Source organism: Schistocerca gregaria, chromosome 4 (genome assembly GCF_023897955.1).
Source record: "Schistocerca gregaria isolate iqSchGreg1 chromosome 4, iqSchGreg1.2, whole genome shotgun sequence".
Classification (NCBI taxonomy): domain Eukaryota; kingdom Metazoa; phylum Arthropoda; class Insecta; order Orthoptera; family Acrididae; genus Schistocerca; species Schistocerca gregaria.
The window spans coordinates 153,129,330-153,150,727 of record NC_064923.1 but is presented as its reverse complement, the minus strand read 5'-3'; the positions used below and the strand labels follow the sequence as shown (position 1 = coordinate 153,150,727).

The 21,398-nt window shown below is 45.6% G+C and overlaps 1 protein-coding gene across 2 annotated transcripts in view; it reads left to right on the top strand.

Annotated features, from left to right (window-relative positions):
* Positions 1-21,398, top strand: part of LOC126365912 (cytotoxic granule associated RNA binding protein TIA1-like) — a 1,308,360-nt gene that overhangs the window by 981,626 nt on the left and 305,336 nt on the right. For both annotated transcript variants that reach the window (XM_050008648.1, XM_050008649.1), the window contains exon 4: positions 13,845-13,947. In XM_050008648.1, coding sequence (XP_049864605.1) covers positions 13,845-13,947 — 103 coding nt within the window. The remainder of the gene's footprint in view (positions 1-13,844; positions 13,948-21,398) is intronic.

The following is a 21,398-nucleotide window of genomic DNA, read 5'->3' as shown; positions in this document are numbered from 1 at the left end:
CTTCTTCATTAGTTATGTGATCTACCCGTCTAATCTTCAGCATTCTTCTGTAGCACCACATTTCGAAAGCTTCTATTCTCTTCTTGTCCATACTATTTATCGTCCATGTTTCACTTCCATACATGGCTACACTCCATACAAATATTTTCAGAAACGACTACCTGAAACTTAAATCTATACCCGATGTTAACAAATTTCTCTTTTTCAGAAACGCTTTCCTTGCCATTGCCAGTCTACATTTTATATCCTCTCTACTTCTACCATCATTAGTTATTCTGCTCCCCAAATAGCAAAACTCCTTTACTACTTTAAGTGTCTCATTTCCTAATCTAATTCCCTCAGCATCACCCGACTTAATTCGACTACATTCCATTATCCTCGTTTTGCTTTTGTTGATGTTCATCTCATATCCTCCTTTCAAGACACTATCCATTCCGTTCAACTGCTCTTCCAAGACCTTTGCTGTCTCTGACAGAATTACGATGTCATCGGCGAACCTCAAAGTTTTTATTTCTTCTCCATGGATTTTAATACCTACTCCAAATTTTTCTTTTGTTTCCTTTACTGCTTGCTCAATATACAGATTGAATAAAATCGGGGAGAGACTACAACCCTGTCTCACTCCCTTCCCAACCACTGCTTCCCTTTCATGTCCCTCGACTCTTATAACTGCCATCTGGTTTCTGGTTGTCAACCTTTTTTTTGGACGAGGTGAGCCAGGTAACTTCCATTGTGATGACTGTTGTTCACTTTCTGGATCGTACCCATAGCACCATGACTCATCACCTGTAATGATTTTGTTGAAAAAGTGTGGATCATCTTTGAACTCATCCTTCCTTTCGAGACAGGCTTTAACGCAACGATCCCTTTGATCTCCGGTAAGAAGCTTCGGCACGAATTAGGCTGCGACTCTTCGCATCCCCAAATCGCTGGTCAAGATGCGCAGAATTGAGCTCCACGACAACCCAGACAAGTTCTCGAGTTGGTCGATTGTCCTGCGTCGATCTTCACTGATGAGATCACGGATTTTGTCGATGTTGTCTTCGCTTCGAGCAGTTGAAGGTCGACCGGAACGGGGCTGATCTTCAACCACCATTTCTCCCTTTTTAAACCGAGAAAACCATTGGTACACTTGCGTTTTACTAAGAGCATGGTCTTGTAGACTGTCTGAATCATCGTAAGAGTTTCTGCTGCGTTCTTGCCGACCAAGAAACAAAACTCCACTGCCACAGGTTGTTCGTAAGAACTAGCTATTTCCTCGTGTCACGTCTGCACTATACGCACACTAAAAGAACTTCCAAAGAAACCACACTTCGCACTGTTTGGTGACGCCTCGTGGCAGAATAACTCAGCAAAGTTCCTACTACAACCCTCTGGCGGCTCAACCTGCTACTACAAGTATACGATGTGCATCATTACGATTCCGATTACTTTTGGATCCCCCCTCGTAAGTCCCAATGGTAGTCAGTGGGTTAAGTGATTCATTGCTTCTGAAACTAGACAGTAAGACGGCCGTAAATGGCGCAGGAATGTGTGGAGTGGAGCGGAAATTTCGAAGCGAGTACGTACTTGGAAGCCTGAAATCCGACAGTGCCGTCCAGTCTCGGAAGTACAGCCACGGGGAAACCGGAAGTGCGCTGGGGGGCATTAGGTAGGGCCGTGCTCTGCCGCTGACGAAGGCAAAGTGCACGGGTCCTCCCCAGGTCCGTAATAAGCGCGACGTACTGCCGTGTGGCGGTCGCCAGTTGGGAGCGAATGGCGGGTTGCGGTGATGCCAGGCGCGTGTTGCGGCAATTAGCCCGCGCCGAAACGGCCGCATTAGGCGCTGACCTAAGGGGCAGCGTGGAGGATCGCCCGTTTAGAAACGCGTTACGCCGCCGGCGCCTCGCGCTATGGACTAGAAGGCGAACTTTTGAAAAAGAGGAAACGGTCACTTTGCCACCAGCGCGTTGTGGTGGCAGTCCAGCACCCACAGTGCGTAAGGGTGTATGTGTGTGTGTGCGTGTGCGTGGAGGGCCCAGAAAGAGACGCAAATGTTAGCGCGGGGAAGCGCTAAAAAGGGACTGGCCCGGCTGTTTTGCAGGCGGAATCCGCAACAAATGAAACGCGTCTAAAGCTGCGAGTTTTGCGTCGAGCAGCGGCGGCGGCGACTCGCACGCCAGCGGGCGGTGGCGGCAGCCGGACGGAGGTCGTTAAAAATAATTGAAAGGACGCGGCGGCCGGCGCGGGTGACCGTTTCGTTTCGCGGACAGCGCCGCAGCCGCCGCCGCTGTCTTCGGAGTCCTTTAGGCGACCGGCGCCGGCGCTGTTTCCGTTATTACGCGACGGCCATTATACGCCAGGTGGGCCCGCCCTGCAGCGTCGGATATTCGCGCACCGGCCGCCGCTTCTTTTTTTTATACTCGCGGGGTTGCAGCCGCGCAAATTAAGAGATAACGCGTCTTTTACGCCGCCGCGGTAACGCCCCGACTAAGGTACACTCTGGCCTCGGCGAAACGCGGCCCTAAAGACAGTAGGAACTGCAGCATTTTTCTCTCCTACCTTACTCATACCACTGATATCAGTCTTCTTCCTTCTCTTCACTTCCCATTAAAAGCTACTTATTAACTTGAACACTTTTAGATGTTACTTTTGAATACATTATGGGAGTGGGAGTGATCAATGTGCTACAAATATTTGCTATTAAAAGCAGTCTTCATCACGATTTATTTATCAAGGTGACGTGTTTCGACCACTGCTGTGGTCATCTTCAGACTTACAAGTTGTATACAAAGCTATAATTAGAGGGCTACATACGTTAAAGAAAATACGTAAAGTTATAAAGCAATAAACGACGAATTACCATTGAGTAGCAACCTGAAGTTTCATAATTTTAGTGTGTAACCCTCTAAACTTCTTGTAATCTCCCAATACCTGACTTGGCAATAAATTAATACTTTTGAATACATTATGGCAGTGGCAGTGATCAATGTGTTACATATATTTACTATTAGGTTCCTACTCAATGGCAATTCATCGTTTATTGCTTTATAACTTTATCTATTTTCTTTAATGTGTGTAGGCCTCTAAATACAGCGTTGTATACAGCTTGTAGATCTGAAGATGACCACAGCAGCAATAAATCGCGATAAAGACTGTTTTTAATAGTAAAAAAACAACTTCGAGGTGTCTTGTCCACAGCTTTATGAATCTACTGCACCATACTCGTTTCGATATTATCAAAGGCTATGAAAAACACAAAGAAAAAACTGTTATCAGTACAAACACAACTTGCAGCTTCACTAGGTTAGTGAAACCGTAAGATATAAAAAAGAAACATGGTTTTAAGCTTACGAAGTGCTTGATGTCATTACTGAGTCAGTAGAAATTTGTCCAAATGGATAGATTATACGACGGCTATTCGTAAAGTAAGGTCCGATCGGTCACGAAATGGAAAACACGTTGAAAATCAAAACTTTTTTAGTAGCAACAGTTAACCACACCTTCCAGCTACCTCTCTAAATAGTCACCGCTCCGAATTAGGCATTTGTCGTGGAATTAGGCATTTGTCGTGGAGTTGTACAAACTTTCCAATATGCTTGTCACAGAAAGCAGCCGCCTATGCCTTCCGCCAATTCTCTCCACTGGTCTGCCTTTCGTTGTTTGCGCCAAAATGTTGTCTTCGTAGCCAGTGTTTCATGTGTGCAGAAATGAACATCGGAGGGGGCCAATTAATGGCTGTATTCAGAATGAGTTTCATATCAGCGCACACTGCGCTGCAGAAGTGAAATTCTCATTCTGGAAACATCCCCGAGGCTGTGGCTAAGCCATGTCTCCGCAATATCCTGTCTTTCAGCAGTGCTAGTCCTGCAAGGTTCGCAAGAGAGCTTCTGTAAAGATCGGAAGGTAGGAGACGATGTACTGGCAGGAGCAGAGCTGTGAGGACGGGACGTGAGTCGTGCTTGGATAGCTCAGCTGGCAGAGCACTTGCCCGTGAGAGGCAAAGGTCCCGAGTTCGAGTCTCGGTCCGGCACACAGTTTTAATCTGCCAGGAAAGTTTCAAGGTCTGTATTGTTGGTGATCAAACACGTCCCATCGAAAACACTGCAGGAGCGTCTTCATTGCCCCTGCAGAATGCGGCTGAAAATAGTCTTGAAGAAAGAAATGCATGACATTTATAGTTTGTGGGCTGCATATTCCAGACGAAATCTCTCACCAGATCCATATACCTGTCGGGAGACACTGTTGTTTAAGAATGTCTACGTGATCACTTTGCGCTCTGAACTGAAAAGAGCGACGTGAAGCGATCGACAGGCACACTAAAGACACTGCCCAACACATCTGTGCAAAGATCCATCGGATTTTCACAGTGGTTTCCATTTTGCGGCAAATCCGACTACGCCTCATATCTAGTCACCCCTCCTTCACAACGAGATAATGTAAACTGATTTCAAGGATCATGCTTGACTTCTGCTTATTTCACATATTTCTTATCATTTTATTTTATTTGTCTATTTATTTATGTAATCTTTTGAGTCATCAGTCTTCTGACTAGTCTGATGCGGCACTTGCACCTAACGTCCACCTCCCTGATGTTTTAACACATGTCCTGTCACCCTGTCACTTCTTCGTGTCAGTGCTTTATATATAGTTTACAAAAAGTACTTTTTTGAAATACATCTCGTGGAATTCGGCAATTATACTGAAGAACAGACGGAGCATATGCCTTGCTTTAGCTGGCGCTAAGAGTAAAACTTCATAATAGGGAACAAATTAATAAGCGTTATATAAATGAGGTATGGCTCAAATCAAAATTATTCCTCGAGGCGCAAATTTTTTGTTCCCTATCATGAAATTTTACTCCTAGTAACAGACACGAGAGTATATAAGCACCACCTATTATTATATATAATTACAGCATTTCATATTTATTTTAAAAATACTTTTTGTACTATAATGTAAATTTTCATGCTTTCTTTTCTGATGCAATTATTTCTATGATGTAACTGATTGAACACTTATTCTTGTTAATAAACAACTGCCTCAGTACACCACGGCATCAACTCCACCGAGCGGATTATTCCACTTTGTAACCACTTTGATTACTGAAATTATTTGCACTTCCCTGTTCTGAAGGAATAGTCACTAAACACAATGTGTTCATTAAGATAGTTTCTACTAACTCATAGTAATGACATTAAGCTTCTGGAGCGCTTCAAACCACATTTGTATTTTCCATTTCAGGACTCCACTTAATTGGTGAAAATTTAAGATGTATTTCAACTTATACCAGTTTTGTCATTGTATTATTTATATCCCTTGATAACGAGGTAATGTCGAAACGGGTAACGGGCACTGGAACAATAAAATCGTAATCAAGACATCTCAGTGTCTTCAAGTACATCCAATGGCCTCTTTCTTCAACAGTGCTTTTCTTTAACTTGCAGCCATTGATACATTTCCCACTTTAACTTCTGTCTTCTGGTCTGATTTCTTTATTTGTTACCAGTAATTTGCAGAGAATAGATCCTGAAGGCTATCTCGTGAACGTCAGCATTCATTTATTTAATCAGTGGGTCATTTACCCTGTTCCTCTCACAAATCGAAACAAATTCGTTTGATTGATTATGGAAATACGTACACTGTGTTCCATTATTACGAGGGATATTCGGAAACTAATTTCCACTCCGTCAAGGAATGGAAACCACTGTGAAAATCTAATAAATCTTTGCACATATGTGTTCGACAGTGTCTCTAGTATCCCCGTCGGTTGAATCATTTCGCTCATTTCAGTTCTGAGTGTGTGGTGAGCACACAAAGATGCGTAGAAAATAGTATCTCCCGCCAAGTATGAGGTCCTGGTGAGAGATTTCGCCTGATGTTATGCAGCCCGCATTACAGAACTGTCATACAGTTCATACTTCGTGACAGTTCTCGGTCGCAATCTGCCGAGGCAATGAAAATGCTCCTGCAGGATTATCAGTGGGAAATGTTTGATCACCCGCCCTACAGCCGGTAATTGGCTCCCTCTGTGTTTCAGCTCTGCTCACATTAACTACTGGCTATGAAGAAACATTTTCGCACAGACAACGAGCTATAGATGAGCGTAGAGAACTGGCGGTAAGCACAGGCTGCTGGCTTCTATGACGAGGGTATGGGAAAGTTGGAACAACGCTACGACAAATGTCTAAGTTGGAGCGGTGACCATGTCGTTTCCATTTCGCGACTGATCGGATTTTAAAGTATACACGAGTGCGCATTGTGACTAACGCCACAACTGCATACGAATGCCGCAGATTTCCTAAGCCCTGTTGCCTCTCAAGGGCATAACCAGTTATGAAAGACTAGCATCGCTGGGAAGAGTCAGCAAACTTTCCGGCTACGTTTCGTAAGTCATAACACTGTCATTTTCAGAGGGGATACATCAATGACTTCAAAAAAAAAAAAAAACGGTAGCTGTTACCTTCGACAGTACTAGTGAATATGAAATCTGAGGCACTAAAAAGTAAAAAGACACGTAACAATTCACGCAAATGCTTACGGAATAATCTGCATTTGGCTGTGAACAAACAGGTATGGCAAATTTCTTGTCGTACGTAAAAAACCATATCGGTAAACAGCGATTGACTGCTGTTTGTTCATAAATTAATTGCTTTCTGGTAGCTACATTCTTAAAGGAGACATTATGACATAACGCGAAAGAAGATGTGTGGTAAACAAAGGCTCGTAAGTTTACTACCACAATGGCCGCCTTTAAAGCTGTCCGCCGTTCACAGTAGACCGCTTACAGGATTGTGGAGCCTTGATATTCGCTTGATATTGCAAACAAGGCTTGAGAGAGTGCCGAGTACTAAGAAGTGGGTTTAGCGCAGGCGGCTCGGAGCTCGCGCGTTGTCCTGATGGGAGTACGCCGGCGCATAATCAGAGTTTACCGGCGCAATCTTGGCCGCGTCTTCCATTCGGCGCGCGAAGCGGGCCAGGGCGAAGTGACCAGGCAGCCGGGCTATGGTAATAACAATAACTCAGTTAGGTGGCGCTGCGCGGCGCGGCGCGGGGGACGCCATGATTAGGGCGCGCCATTAGACGCCGGCGCTGGCGCCAGCGCCGTCTCAATCCAAAGTTTGGGCGCAACATCTGCCAGCCGGCCGGAACTCCGCCACCTACGCGCGCGGTCGGCCAGGAGCCCGGGGCCCGCCCATTAATCAAAGTCTGCCGCGACCCGCCGCCATCTACGTAATTGCCAGGCACACCTCGGCCGGTCTTGGCCGCCACTTTGCCCCGCTGCGGCCGGCCCGCAGCCACCTGCGTGTGGACTGCGCAGGCAAGCGCGCGCGACCATTACGCCGCAAGCCAACTCTGCCGGGACTTGGCCGGACCCCGCCGGCGGTGAGCAACGGCTTCGCTTGGCCGCGCTCGCACTGTCCCCCGCAGATGGCCCTGTGACCGCAGGCCTCTGCGTCACAGGACGTCTGACGTGGAATTTGAATGAGGGGCCGGCAGGGAACACACATACTCACACTGCTTGCAGCGAGCGGAGGAGTTGAGTTTGTGGTAAAGTCAGAAATTGGGACAAAAGTCGACGGACAGCTCCTGTACACAGCTGGTCTATTCTATTCACGGGTTGAAATTCCTTCCCGCATGGAATTTGCTTGAAACACTTACAAAGCAACAGACGAAAACTACTAACAGGCCGAACTTAGGGATTATACCCTTCCACTAGTTTCCACACATATAAAACGCTCATCCTACCCATCCCCTGATATGTAAATGTTGGATGTATCTCCACCAAAGTCTCTAACTCCCTCCAAATACTTGAACGCCATGCACGTCGTCTAGTTTTCCGCAATCGATAATCTGCCTCCGCATGGATACTCTGCCATCTCATCAAATTCCTACCTCTCCTTAGCCATATTCAACACCTCCGTGTCTCTTATATACAAACTACTCTACTGGCCATTAAAATTGCTACACCAAGAGGCAGATGATACTCGGGTATTCTTTGGACAAATATATTATATTAGAACTGACATGTTTTCACGCAATTTGGGTGCATAGATCCTGAGAAACCAGTACCCAGGACAACCACCTCTGGCCGTAACCATGCAGCTTCAACACGATACCACAGTTCGTCAAGAGTAGTGACTGGCGTTTTGTGGTGAACCAGTTGCTTGGCCACCATTGACCAGACGTTTTCAGTTGGTGAGATATCTGGAGAATGTACTGGCCAGGGCAGCAGTCGAACATTTTCAGTATACAGAAAGGCTCGTACAGGACCTGCAAATGCAGTCGTGCATTATCCTGCTGAAATGTAGGATTTTGCAGGTATCGAATGTAGGGTAGAGCCAGGGGTCGTAACACATATGAAATGTAACGTCCACTGTTCAAAGTGCCGTCAGTGCGAACAATAGGTGACCGAGACATGTAACCAATGTCACCCCATACCATCATGCTTCCAATGTGTGTTCACCGCGATGTGCAAACAAACAAGAGGTGGCAAAGACGTGTAACCAATGGCACCCCATACCATCACGCCGGGTGATACGCCAGTATGGCGATGACGAATACACGCTTCCAATGTGCGTTCACCGCGATGTCGCCAAACACGGATGCGACCATCATGATGCTGGAAACAGAACCCGGAATCATCCGAAAAAATGACGTTTTGCCAGCCGTCCACCCAGGTTCGTCGTTGAGTACACTATCGCAGGCGCTCCAGTCTGTGATACAGCGTCAAGGGTAACAGCAGCCATGGTCTCCGAGCTGATAGTCCTTGCTGCTGCCAACGTCGTCGAACTGTTCGTGCAGATGGTTGTTGTCAGGCAAACGTCCCCATCTGTTGACGCAGGGATCGAGACGTGGGCGCACGATCCGTTACAGCCATGCAGATAAGATGTCTGTCATCTAGACCTCTAGTGATACGAGGCCGTTGGGATCCAGCACGGCGTTCCGTATTACCCTCCTGAACCCACCGATTCCATATTCTGCTAACAGTCATTGGATCTCGACCAACGCGAGCAGCAATGTCGCGATACGATAAACGACAATCGCGATAGGCTACAATCCGACCTTTATCATAGTCGGAAACGTGATGGTAAGCATATATCCTCCTTACACGAGGCATCATTTCACCAGGCAACGCCGGTCAACTGCTGTTTCTGTATAAGTAATCGGTTGGAAACTTTCCTCGTGTCAGCGCGTTGTTGGTGTCGCCACCGGCGCCAACCTTGTGTGAATGCTCTGAAAAGCTATTCATTTGCATATCATAGCATCTTCTTCCTGTCGGATAAATTTCGCGTCTGTAGCACGTCATCTTCGTGGTGAAGATATTTTAATCGTCAGTAGTGTAGATATCAATAACCCCCTTGTCTACCTTTGATGACCAACCCAGATATGGTGCCACACCTTCACTAGCGTACCTCCGTCCTACAACTACTCACACTCCACATCTTGTTCCAACATAACTTTAACCAATTCCCTCTCCCAGACAATGAGATTCGCCCCGTTATTTATCCCTCGTACGAACTTTAACTATTCCTGCCCTGTTCTACCCCACATCAGGGCTTCTGTCTCCTCTTCCCTCTTCATCCATCACCATCCCTTTCCTCTTGTCACCACTACCCCACCCACTCAACACACTAATCCTCACCTTTTGTATTTCCTACCGACAGTATTTCCCGCTATCCACCTCAACTCCTACCTGCTACCTCCATAGGTTTCCTACGTAACAGACCCCTATCTTTTCACCCACACCCCTCAGCCCTATGAAACATTTTCTCTCCTCCGGCAATACTTCTCACCCAGTGCATGTCCTTCAGATTTTAATTGACAGTTCAGTGGCTCTGAGCACTATGTGACTTAACTTCTGAGGTCATCAGTCCCCTAGAACTTAGAACTACTTAAACCTAACTAACCTAAGGATATCACACACACCAATGCCCAAGGCAGGATTCGAACTTGCGACTGTAGCGGTCGCGCGGTTCCAGACTGTAGAGCCTAGAACCGCCCGGCCACCCCGGCCGGCACAGTGCAGTGCTTCTGTTTTTTTCTTTTTTCAGAAAAAATTCATTTTCCTATGATGTGTTTTTAAAATGTATATATTTTGTTTGTTTTAACTGAATAGCTTCAAGCAAATGCCAGGATGGTTCCTTTGAAAGGGCACAGCCGATTTCCTTCCCCGTCCTTCCCTCATCCGAAGGGACCACTGAACTCGCTGTTTGTTCCTCTCCCCAAATCAACCAACTAACATACTACCTGATGAGATTTTCACTCTGCAGAGAAGTGTGCGCTGATATGAAACTTCCTGGAAGATTAAAACTGTGTGTCGGAACGAGACTCGAACTCGGGACCTTTGCCTTCGGTTGGCAAGTGCTCTATTATTTGAGCTCTCCAAACACGACTCACGCCCCGTCCTCACAGCTTCAATTCTGCCAGTACCTATCTTTGAACACATACTTGAACAGTTCACTTACTAAACCACTTCCATCATTCGTCACTCTCTAACACTCTCAGCGAAACGGAAATGTCACATTAACTACTTCTCTAATTATACGCGTATCCTGTCTTTTCCTAAAGAGTTCGCCGTATCTCTCTCTTTACTGCGTATAAATGTATATATTTATAAAATATTGTGAGATTCGGACAATAAAGAGTGTGCCACAATTGATTACAGGTAACAAACTTCCTATTTAGCCCCTCGTTTACTACAGAAACACCAAAACTGAAAATGGCTGTATGCAATAACCTTCTAGAAACCCTTTGACTCCGGTACCTTGATTCAACCAAAAAATCTAGCATTACCGATTAATCTCCTATCACATGAGTGTAGTACAAAATAGTTATCCCATAGCACGATCACACAATCCCAGTTTTCATGTAGCCTACCTAACGGCTTCCAGAGACCACAAGTTGATATTGAATATTTTATGCAATTATTGACCGAATTTAAAAAGTTCAGCTTGTGACGTTTTATTTCAGTACTTCTTTACTGCCAGTTCTATTCACAACACGTTTTACAGGCAGTATCCACGTGTGCTACTGAATGAACCTGCAAAATTATGCCATTGTACAACGAATAATTCATGAGATGTGGCGTCACACACATTGCAATGCCTGAAAAACCAGGTCGTATTTTAAACGGAGTGCAAATTACCCGGGATATACTCGTCTAGTGCTTGATAATGAGGGCACTTCCCGTTTCCAACAAACTTTAAAGATAATTTCAAACCTTTTCTAACCTTTTACTCGCTTATACGCTTAACGTGTAATATTTAACACATTAACTCACGGTTCTAGGCGCGCAGTCCGGAACCGTGCGACTGCTACGGTCGCGGGTTCGAATCCTGCCTCGGGCATGGATGTGTGTGATGTCCTTAGGTTAGTTAGGTTTAAGTAGTTCTAAGTTCTAGGGGACTAATGACCACAGCGGTTGAGTCCCATAGTGCTCAGAGCCATTTGAACCATTTTTTGAACATTAACTCGTTAGTAAGGCACAAACAAGTATCTGGGGGAGAGCAGCCACATCTCCGACACACTGTATGTCAATAACAACAGTCAACAACCATCCAAATTATCATAAAAATTTAAAAAATCAAGAATGATAGTATGCTGCCAAAAGCCACATAGCTGTATAAAGGTTCTTTATTCGCAACTACCGGTTTTAAGCAAGTGTAAACGCATCTTCAGGCTTATAATTGTTATATTTCCATAATGTTCACGGGCAATTACGGAATCCCATCTTTCGAAAAAGTGCCCCTTAATGTAGATAAAAGCTGGCGCTCTGCATTTGTCTATCTAAATTATGAAAATTTAACCATTATAAAGCAGAAGATGCATCTATACAACCGTGAACCCAGTAGTAGCGAATAAAGCATCTTCATGCAGCTAAGCGGCTTTTGAAACACCTATTCATTCTTGACTTTTTAACTGTTATAATTTTCATGATAATTTGAATGGTTATTGAGTGTTGAGTGTTGTTATAGTTATTCATAAGACGTTTGGAGCAGCTTTATGGATGCGAGTTCGGTTCGTTAAAGACTCGGGGGTTTAGTGGTCCTGCCTAAACGATAATTAACGTGATGATGCGCTTTGGTACACACATATAGACGCTCTAGCATGTGATGGCAGCTACTGATCAGCTGCGACTAACTCAAATTGCACGTCCAGCGAGCACACAGCGCTCACGATGACGACAGCCCACAAACGATTGTTGGCAGGCAAATAATACTTTTTACCACTGGGCATAGCTTAAGCAGAAGTTGCTGCTTGACTATCGAAACATCAGACAGCGACAAGTAGATAACCAAAAAAAATATAAAAGATAATATTTTACAACTTTAAATATAGCTCTGTGCAGCGACCGTGAAAATATTTTTTATAGTAAAACATCCCACTGGTTGCAATGGATTTTATAGTCGAATTGGCCATGGTTTCGACTCCTAAACTAAGGGATTCTTCATCAGAATTTATATTACATACATAAGAAGTTGAGCATAATAGCTATGTTTTATTATGTGACGTGGCCTTTTTGGCGTTAAAATTGTATGACGAGAGCTGTTATGCTCAACTTCTTACGCATGTAATATAAATTCTGATGAAGACTCCCTTAGTTTAGGAGTCGAAACCATGGTCAATTCGACTATAAAATCCATTGCAACCTGTGGACTGTCTCTACAAAAAGAAAAGAAAAAAAGATCTTTGACGTGAGATGACATAAGATCCTTGCACGGCTTCTCACAGCAGCTCTTAATACCCTTTCTTAACTAACTCTCTGTCAGTACGACTTTTACAGCAGTACAGTGAAACATTTTTCACTGTAAAGACATCAATATTTGTTTCTAAAATGTAACAGACAAGTACTTACATCTTCAGTGGGCTGTTTTCAACTTAAAACAGAAATCCAAACACCCTCCAAACAGGCCAAGAAGGTCATCCTCAGCCCTTAAGCATCACCAGATGCGGATATGGATTGGCATGTGGTCAGCACATCCCTCTCCCAGCCGTTGCCATTGTTCGTGACCGGTGTCGCTATTTCTCAGTCAAGCAGCTCCTCAATTGGCCCCAAAAGAGCTGAGTGCACCGCACTAGCCAACAGCATTAGGCGGACCCAGACGATGACCCATCCAAGTGCTAGCCAAGTCCGAGGTGTTTAAATTCGGTGATCTGAGGGAAACCGGTGCCATTGGCATATGATTTTAAAATAAATGTAAATATCTCTTCAATTAAGTATTTTACTCCATCTTCAGGTTTTGAAAATTAATTTGTCTGAAGAGCGGAAAATCTGACACAAGCAGCCCTAATCAATGTATTTGCATGTGAACCTTGCTGTATATAAAAAAAGCATTCCGTCTTCAGGCCACGAGTGGCCTACCGGGACCATCCGACCGCCGTATCATCCTCAGTTGAGGATGGGGATAGGAGGGACGTGTGGTCAGCACACCGCTCTCCCGGTCGTTATGATGGTATTTTTGATCGAAGCCGCTACTATTCGGTCGAGTAGCTCCTCAATTGGCATCACGAGGCTGAGTGCACCCCGAAAAATGGCAACAGCGCACATCGGCCCGGATGGTCACCTATCCAAGTGCCGGGCACGCCCGACAGCGCTTAACTTCGGTGATCTCACGGGAACCGGCGTATCCACTGCGGCAGGCCGTTGCTAAACTTACTGTAGGCAAACGTATTTGCGTTTCAAGCAAATGACGACGATTTTTTAAAAATTAAGGTAAAACTCCCCAGGAAAATTGTGGTTTTTTACCCAGCTTACGAGCTAGAGACGCCAGAATAATTCCAAGTACAAGCGTAGTGTTTAAGACTGAAGGTGACCCAGATGACACAGTGGTAACAGCGGTGTGGCGTTTCTCGTGTTGCAGGAAGCGGAGAGCGCGATCGCAGCGATGAACGGCCAGTGGCTGGGAAGCCGCAGCATCCGAACCAACTGGGCGACCAGGAAGCCGCCGGCCCCCAAGAACGAAGGTAAGATCCTGCAACAGACAAGTACTACAGCTGCGGCGAAGGCCAGCCGCAAACAGAACGCGTTGTACTGTGTGCTTTCCGCATACGAGCAGTTCCTCTGCAGATACTTGCTTTCGAAACTGAAGCAAAAGTCCGATGAAGAAAACACTAGCATTTTACGACTCTGTGCGACGACAAACATTTATTTCTTTGTTGTATGCAAGCATTAAGAGTATTTGACTGTACACAAATTATAGATGTTACAGAGGAATAGCAAGGTGTTTTACACAATGTACCCCAGGAAAAATGCCCAGTATTCAGTGATGTGGCAAGAACGATCATATGAAGCAAAACACTTCATACGGACGTATGCCCCATTCTGAAGAGTTTCGGAGATAGAACACATTCACTGTACGCTATCATTTATTTTCTCTATCATTCCTGGTCAATAGAAGTCTTCTAAAATTAACCATTGGCCTTAATTTGACGAAGACATTTATGAAAATGTACATTTGGACCACAGCACAGTATTGAACCATGGATTATAGGAAAACCGGAACAAAATCGACTCGGAGCGTTTGAATTGTGGTGCTACAGAAATCTGTTGAAAATTAGGTGGACAAAAAGGTAAGAAATGACGAGGTTCTGCGCAGAATCAGAGAAGAAAGGAATGTATGGAAAATACTGACTAACAGAACGGATAGGATGGTATGGCATCTGTTAAGACATCAGGAAATGACTTCCATGATACTAAAGAGAGCTCTAAAGGACAAACATTATATTGGAAGACAGATATTGGAATATATAGGGCAGGAATTGATGACGTAGGTTGCAAGTGTTCCTCTGAAAAGAAAAGGTTGACAAAGATTAGGAATTCGCGGCGGCCACATCAAACCAGTCAGAAGACTAATGACTCAAAATAAGATTATTGAACAGATTGACAGGTTTTCACATGTACAGCACTTACTGAGCATTACAACATGCTTTTTAAATACACGGTCCACTCACATTAATGTGATCACCACCTATGTTTGACGTCAACGTGCAACAAGCAGTCACAGGCGGTTGGTGGCATCATTTGCACTGGAGGGTATGTGAAATGTATCGTTTGTCAGGGTGATTGGGGCGGGCGCGGAAAACAGTGCAGTCTTCGTCGTAATGCAGGACGCCCAGATGGGCATGATCATTGGCTTTCGGAAGCATTACTGAAACGATTAAGTCTGTAAAATATTTTGCATGCCACCATAGTTAGAGTATACCGTGCATGGCAAAATGGCGCTACCCAAAACCAGTGGCGAGACAATTGTGGTGCCTCACGGACCATAATGTGAACGACGGCTACGGAGATGTGTACGGGCAAAGACACGTGCAACTGTTGAGCAGCTGACCACCCAGATGAAACAGACGCTATCAACAGCGTCTCCTCAACGACCGTTCAGCAAACATTGCTGCGTATGGTCCTCTGCAACAGGCGCCTGATTCATGCACCCTTGCTGACTGGCGTTCATCGGTGACGAAGGCTGGAATTTGCAGACCAACACTGCAGCTGGACATCCACTGGGCCTTTTCAGGTGAATCACGTTTTATGCTCCGTCGGACTGATGGCCGTTGGCATGTACGGCACGAAATTTCTGAAAGCAAACACCCTGCAGCAGTCGTTGCGAGAGTCCAGACCGAAGGAGGGAACGTTGTGGTCTGGGGAATGTTTTCGTGCCATTCCCTGTGTGATATCATCATTCTGGAAGGCACCATGGATCAACACAAGTATGCATCTATCCTTAGGGATCATGTCGACCCACACACACAGTTTGTTTTTCCTCGATACGATGGCATCTACCTGCACCACAACGAAACGTTTCACAAAGCTCGCCCTGTCCATTACTGGCTCGGAGAGCACCAGGATGAGTTTACCGTAGTCCCTTGGCCACCAGACTCACCAGATTTACATCCAATAGAGAATCTGTGGGAGTATTTCGACCGGACTTTTCGCGCCATGGATTGTCAACCTAGAAACTTAACGCAGGTAGTCACGGCAGTGGAGTCGGAATGACGGTACATCCCTGTCGGTACCTTCCAGAACCGCACTAACTCTGTTCTTGAAGGCCTTGAAACGGTCCGCTCTATAAAAGGTGGTTAATCAGGCTTTTGACAGGTGGTCACATTAATGTGGCTCGACTTTAATTGCAAAACATACTACAACTTTTATGCAGCTCACAATAAATTTCGAATATCCCAAGATGGTGACTGGTAGCAATAAACTTGTTGTTTCATTTAAAATCCCAAGATCAACTTCAGTGCATTTGTGCATACTTGGAAGAACAAGTTCTGTTGCTAGTCTGAGTGCCTCTGCAAATCCCAAACGAGGTCTGCGCGTCCATGATGTGACCAAGAAGTTCACCTCGAGTATTCACATTTCTTTTGTGCAGCTCAAACTTCACCCAAACCCATAAACAAAAATCTGATGGAGTAAGCTCTGACGACCTTAGTGACCAGTTAATAGTACGAAAACAACCAGTCCAGGATTGAGGGTAGCACACATACTTGCGCGATACTGACCCAAAATGAAGACTACATTAAATCTGTTCTACGTCAGAAACCACTCGGAGTAAGGCACATGTCCGTATGTAGTTCTTTTGCCTTAAATGAACGTTCCTATCATATCCCTAGATACTGAGCATTCCTCCTGGGACACCCTGTTTAGTTTATCCCTCTGCTCAACAGTGTGGAAAAATCTGCGAAACTGATCCTTATTCACAGGTGCATGACATGTTGATACAGCTTGAGGGACTGTCCGTTGCTCAGCAATATAGCCACAAGATGGTAATTAAGATATAAGGCGTGGGTAATCGGTAAAAGTTGGACCATACAAAACGGGTACAAAACGTACACTCAAGATTCTGTGTTTAATGGTTCCGTAAAACATTGTGTTCAATTATGGGCAACGGCCTTTTGCGCGGTACTCGACTCGAATGCTAATGTGCATTGCCTAGGGTTTGTTGATTAACATGCATTCGTTGACGGCAGCAATGCCTATCGGGTTTTAAAGCGACTTTCATTCTTGGTTAGGACCTTCTTACGACAACTGTTTTCACGCCGTGTCACGTGGCTATGGGTGGTACAACATTTGGCACCTTCATTCTTGTTGTATGCATGGGCACTTCCGAACACGACAGCTTCTGTCTGTCAATCTGCAACGTCTCCACGGCGAGCAGTCTTACCGTGATGATTCCATGCAACAGACTAACAACATACACACCACAGCACTGTGCTCATTTAAGGGAGGTGGAGGTGGGCTAATACACTACTGGCCATTAAAATTGCTACACCAAGAAGAAATGATAAACGGGTATTCATTGGACAAATATATTATACTGGAACTGACATGTGATTACATTTTCACGCAATTTGGGAGCATAGATCCTGAGAAATCAGTACCCCGAACTACCACCTCTGGCCGGAATAACAGTCTTGATACGCTTGGGCATTGAGTCAAACAGAGCTTGGATGGCGTGTACAGGTACAGCTGCCCATGCAGCGTCAACGCGATACCATAGTTCATCAAGAGTAGTGAATGGAGTATTGTGACGAGCCAATTGCTCGGCCACCATTCACCATACATTTTCAGTTTGTGAGAGATCTGGAGAATGTGCTGGCCAGGGCAACAGTCGAACATAGGACCTGCAACATGCGGTCGTGCATTATATTGCTGAAATGTAGTGTTTCGCAGGGATCGAATGAAGGGTAGAGCCACATTCGTAACACATCTGAAATGTAAGGTCCAATGTTCAAAGTGCCGCCAATTCGAACAAGAGGTGACCGAGACGTGTAATCAATGGCAACCCCTACGATCACGCCGGGTGATACACCAGTACGGCCATGACGAATACACGCTTCCAATGTGCGTTCACCGCGATGTCGCCAAGCACGAATGCGACCATCATGATGCTGTAAACAGAGCCTGGATTCATCCGAAAAAATGACGTTTTCCCATTCGTGCACCCAGGTTCGTCGGTGAGTACACCATCGCAGGCGCTCCTGTCTGTGATGCAGCGTCAAAGGTAACCGCAGCCATGGTCTCCGAGCCGATAGTCCATGCTGCTGCAAGCGTCCTCGGACTGCTGGTGCAGATGGTTGTTGTCTTGCTAACGTCCACATCTGTTGACTCAGGGACCGAGATGTGGCTGCAAGATCCGTTACCGCCATGCGGATAAGATGCCTGTCATTTCGCCTGCTAGTGACACTAAGCCGTTAGGATCCAGCACGGCGCTCCGTATTACACTCCTGAACCCACCAATTCAATATCCTACTAACAGTCATTGGATCTCGACCAACGCGAGCAGCAATGTTGCGATACGATAAACCGCAATCGCGACAGGCTGCAATCCGACCTTTATCAAAGTTGGAAACGTGATGGTATGCATTTCTCCTCCTCACACGAGGCATCACAACAACTTTACACCAGGGAACGCAGGTCAACTGCTGTTTGTGTATGATAAGTCGGTTGGAAACGTTCCTCATGTCAGCACGTTATAGTTGTCGCCTCCGGCGGCAACCTTGTGTGAATGCTCTGAAAAGCGAATCATTTACATATCACAGCATCTTCTTCCTGTCGGTTACATTTCGCGTCTGTAGCACGTCATCTTCGCGGTGTAGCAATTTTAACGGCCAGTAGCGTTTTTTGTCCAGAGAGCTTATGTTCGAAGCATTGTAGTTTCGCAGAGATACGTAGGCAATAAATCTGATGGTGAATATTGCAGACAATAACGTCCAAGCCAACTGAGTTAAAACGTAAAGAAAATTAGAAGGCACGCGCGTCATAAGGAGAATTGGGTGCCCGTTACAATGTAAAGCGTCGGTCGCGCTGAGGTTTTCCTGTTAATTCATTCTTCCCCCCCCCCCCCCTCCCCGCACACCCACCCTCACCCCCACTGCACAGACTAAGAAGCTTTTGAGAATTAAGTAAGTACGGCGCGCAAATTTGAAGTGGCTAGTTTGAAATGATACGCCCGCAGTGGAAAAGTGGGAGGGGGAGGGTGCTTTGGTGGGGTAAATTAGGGCAGCGACAGCCCTTTCCAGATTCCGCGTTGTTAGAGCGAGACCTACCGGCGGAGATCAAAGAGCGCCGTATAATTACTCGCCGATAGGCGCGCGGCGCTGCCGCCCGCCGCTCAGCTATTGACAGAAGTTCCGTCCGGCGCTGTTGCAGTTTCAATAGACTCTGTCTGGCACGCCGCGGGCCCGTGTCGTGTTAGTACCGAAAGATCCACGCACTGGTCGCCGGCGGCTGTCTGTGGTTGTTGCGATCTGGCCGATCACAAAATTCCGTGTCCCGTGTGTAGCCCAGTTACCGCAGCTTCAGTGTCTCTAATTATAAAACACACAACGTAGACCGGATTACAGTCTCTTTATGGTCGTTAATCGCATTATGTTAACGATTTATTACTGAATAATGCTGTCAAAAGGGTAGTCTTCCAGTTTTTCTGCTCCTGACAATAAAAAATTCGTTCGCACAGTGTGAAAGACCCCAGATAAGGTTGGAAGACTTGTATGGTATGATATATCTGCCGACAGACGTTTCTGCAGAGTCTGGAGCTCTTCTGGGATAAATGGGTTTCCGGAGGTAGCATACAGCCACGGCATGCTGTAGTCTGCGACGTGTGTCGCTAGAAATTAGTTTTAATTTGTGGTGAACGGTTGGAAAAAAAACAGTCGAATTTTTATGATAAGTTACGTTATCTTTACCACTTTCAGTCTTGTTGGTCCATCGTCTACGTTAAGTTGGAATGTCATACTGTGGTTGTAAGAAGCAAAGGCCAGGGAATGTAAAGAGCGGTTTGTCGCTTAGCCAGAACCCTAGGTTAGGTTGGAAGGTGACAGGTCGGTTGTGAGTTGGCGAAGAAAACGAATGTCTTGAGCTCCGCGGAAATATCAGCACACACCACCTTCGCACAAGAGTCAGTCGACACAACTTCCCCCAGATATGTGGGTCGTGTGTAGTTCCGCACTTCTCTGCCTGTCCCTGTGTCTCTGTCTTTGCATCTCTCTCTCTCCCTCCCTCCCCTCCCCCCCCCCCCCTCTCTCTCTCTCTCTCTCTCTCTCTCTGTGTGTGTGTGTGTGTGTGTGTGTGTGTGTGTGTGTGTGTGCGCGCCTCTCTCTCCCTGTCTTTCTCTGTCAGTCTCTGTGTCACTCAGTCTCTCCTGGTCTCTCCCACACTCTGTCTTCTTTCCCCACTTGGCCCACTCTCTTCCTCTCTCTCTCTCTATCTCTCTCTCCGTCTCTCACTCTTTCTCCAGTGTATGTGTCTCTCACTTTGTCTATTTCTCTATCTCTCTCTCTCTCTCTCACTCCCCCTCACCCCTAGTTTTATACCTCTGTTTTCATTATTTTTAAAAAAAATTCTTTCATTTTAACTTCGTGGCCACATGTTCTAAATGTTACAGGCGCCAATTAACCTGAGGGCGTTATCTCTCGGCGAATCATGGATTCTTCGTTTCTGTGTGTATCTTATTTCCTCACCGGGAGATAACGGACCAGCCCAGCATTAGACTAAACGAGAATGGAATATTCCCTAAAAATCACACACTGCCTGGCTAGTGAAACAAACCAGTAGTGATTAATCCAGTGCGAAGGTTCAAGTTGATTCTGGCAAACCAGTGCGCACCGCACTGAGCTATATGTCCAGCTACCTACTGACGATCCACACCACCACACAACTGCCTAGCTGATTATTGGTTGACAATGTTACTGTCTACAGAAAAGTACCGTCCTTGGAAAATGTGAAGGATGTACAGAAAGGCTCTAACAAAACATCCACTTGGTCTAACGAACGGCAGCTGTCATGAAATCATTAAATGTGAATAAGTGCAAGACAATGCCTTAAAGACTAACGTCCCGGTAATATCCGTTAACAAGACCAGTACTGAACAAGTAGTACCAAGACATGTCCAGTATCCCTGTAAAAGGGACCTACTCAACGAAAAACTACTATTACTACTACTACTACTACTCTTACGACGTCCATTTTTTTAGTTTAATGACAAGCGATATGATACGGAACGAAAACGTTAAATCAGTATTATGGCAGGCGAATGACAGGCATAGATATGTCGGAAGCATTCTCGGAAAATGCAGTGATTTGGTAAGAAATCATAAAAGAAAAGAACGCCAGAGCGACAACTTCTAGAGAATTGTTCCAGCGTTTGGCGGCCTTGTTAAGTAGGCATGACAAACAGCGAAGCATTTTAGAGAGTCGACAGTAACATGTTGGAATAGTCCTAACAAAAGAATAACAGAATCATGTGCAATCCCTTGGAAGAAATACGACATACATTTCGTCAAATCCTGTTGGGTAGATTTAGGGAACCAGTACTGCACAGACTCTACTGCTCGGGTCATAGAGATCTCGGCAATAAAATATGAGACACTGTAATACGTTGCTTGTCTAATCTAATTCATCGATCTGCACCGTATCT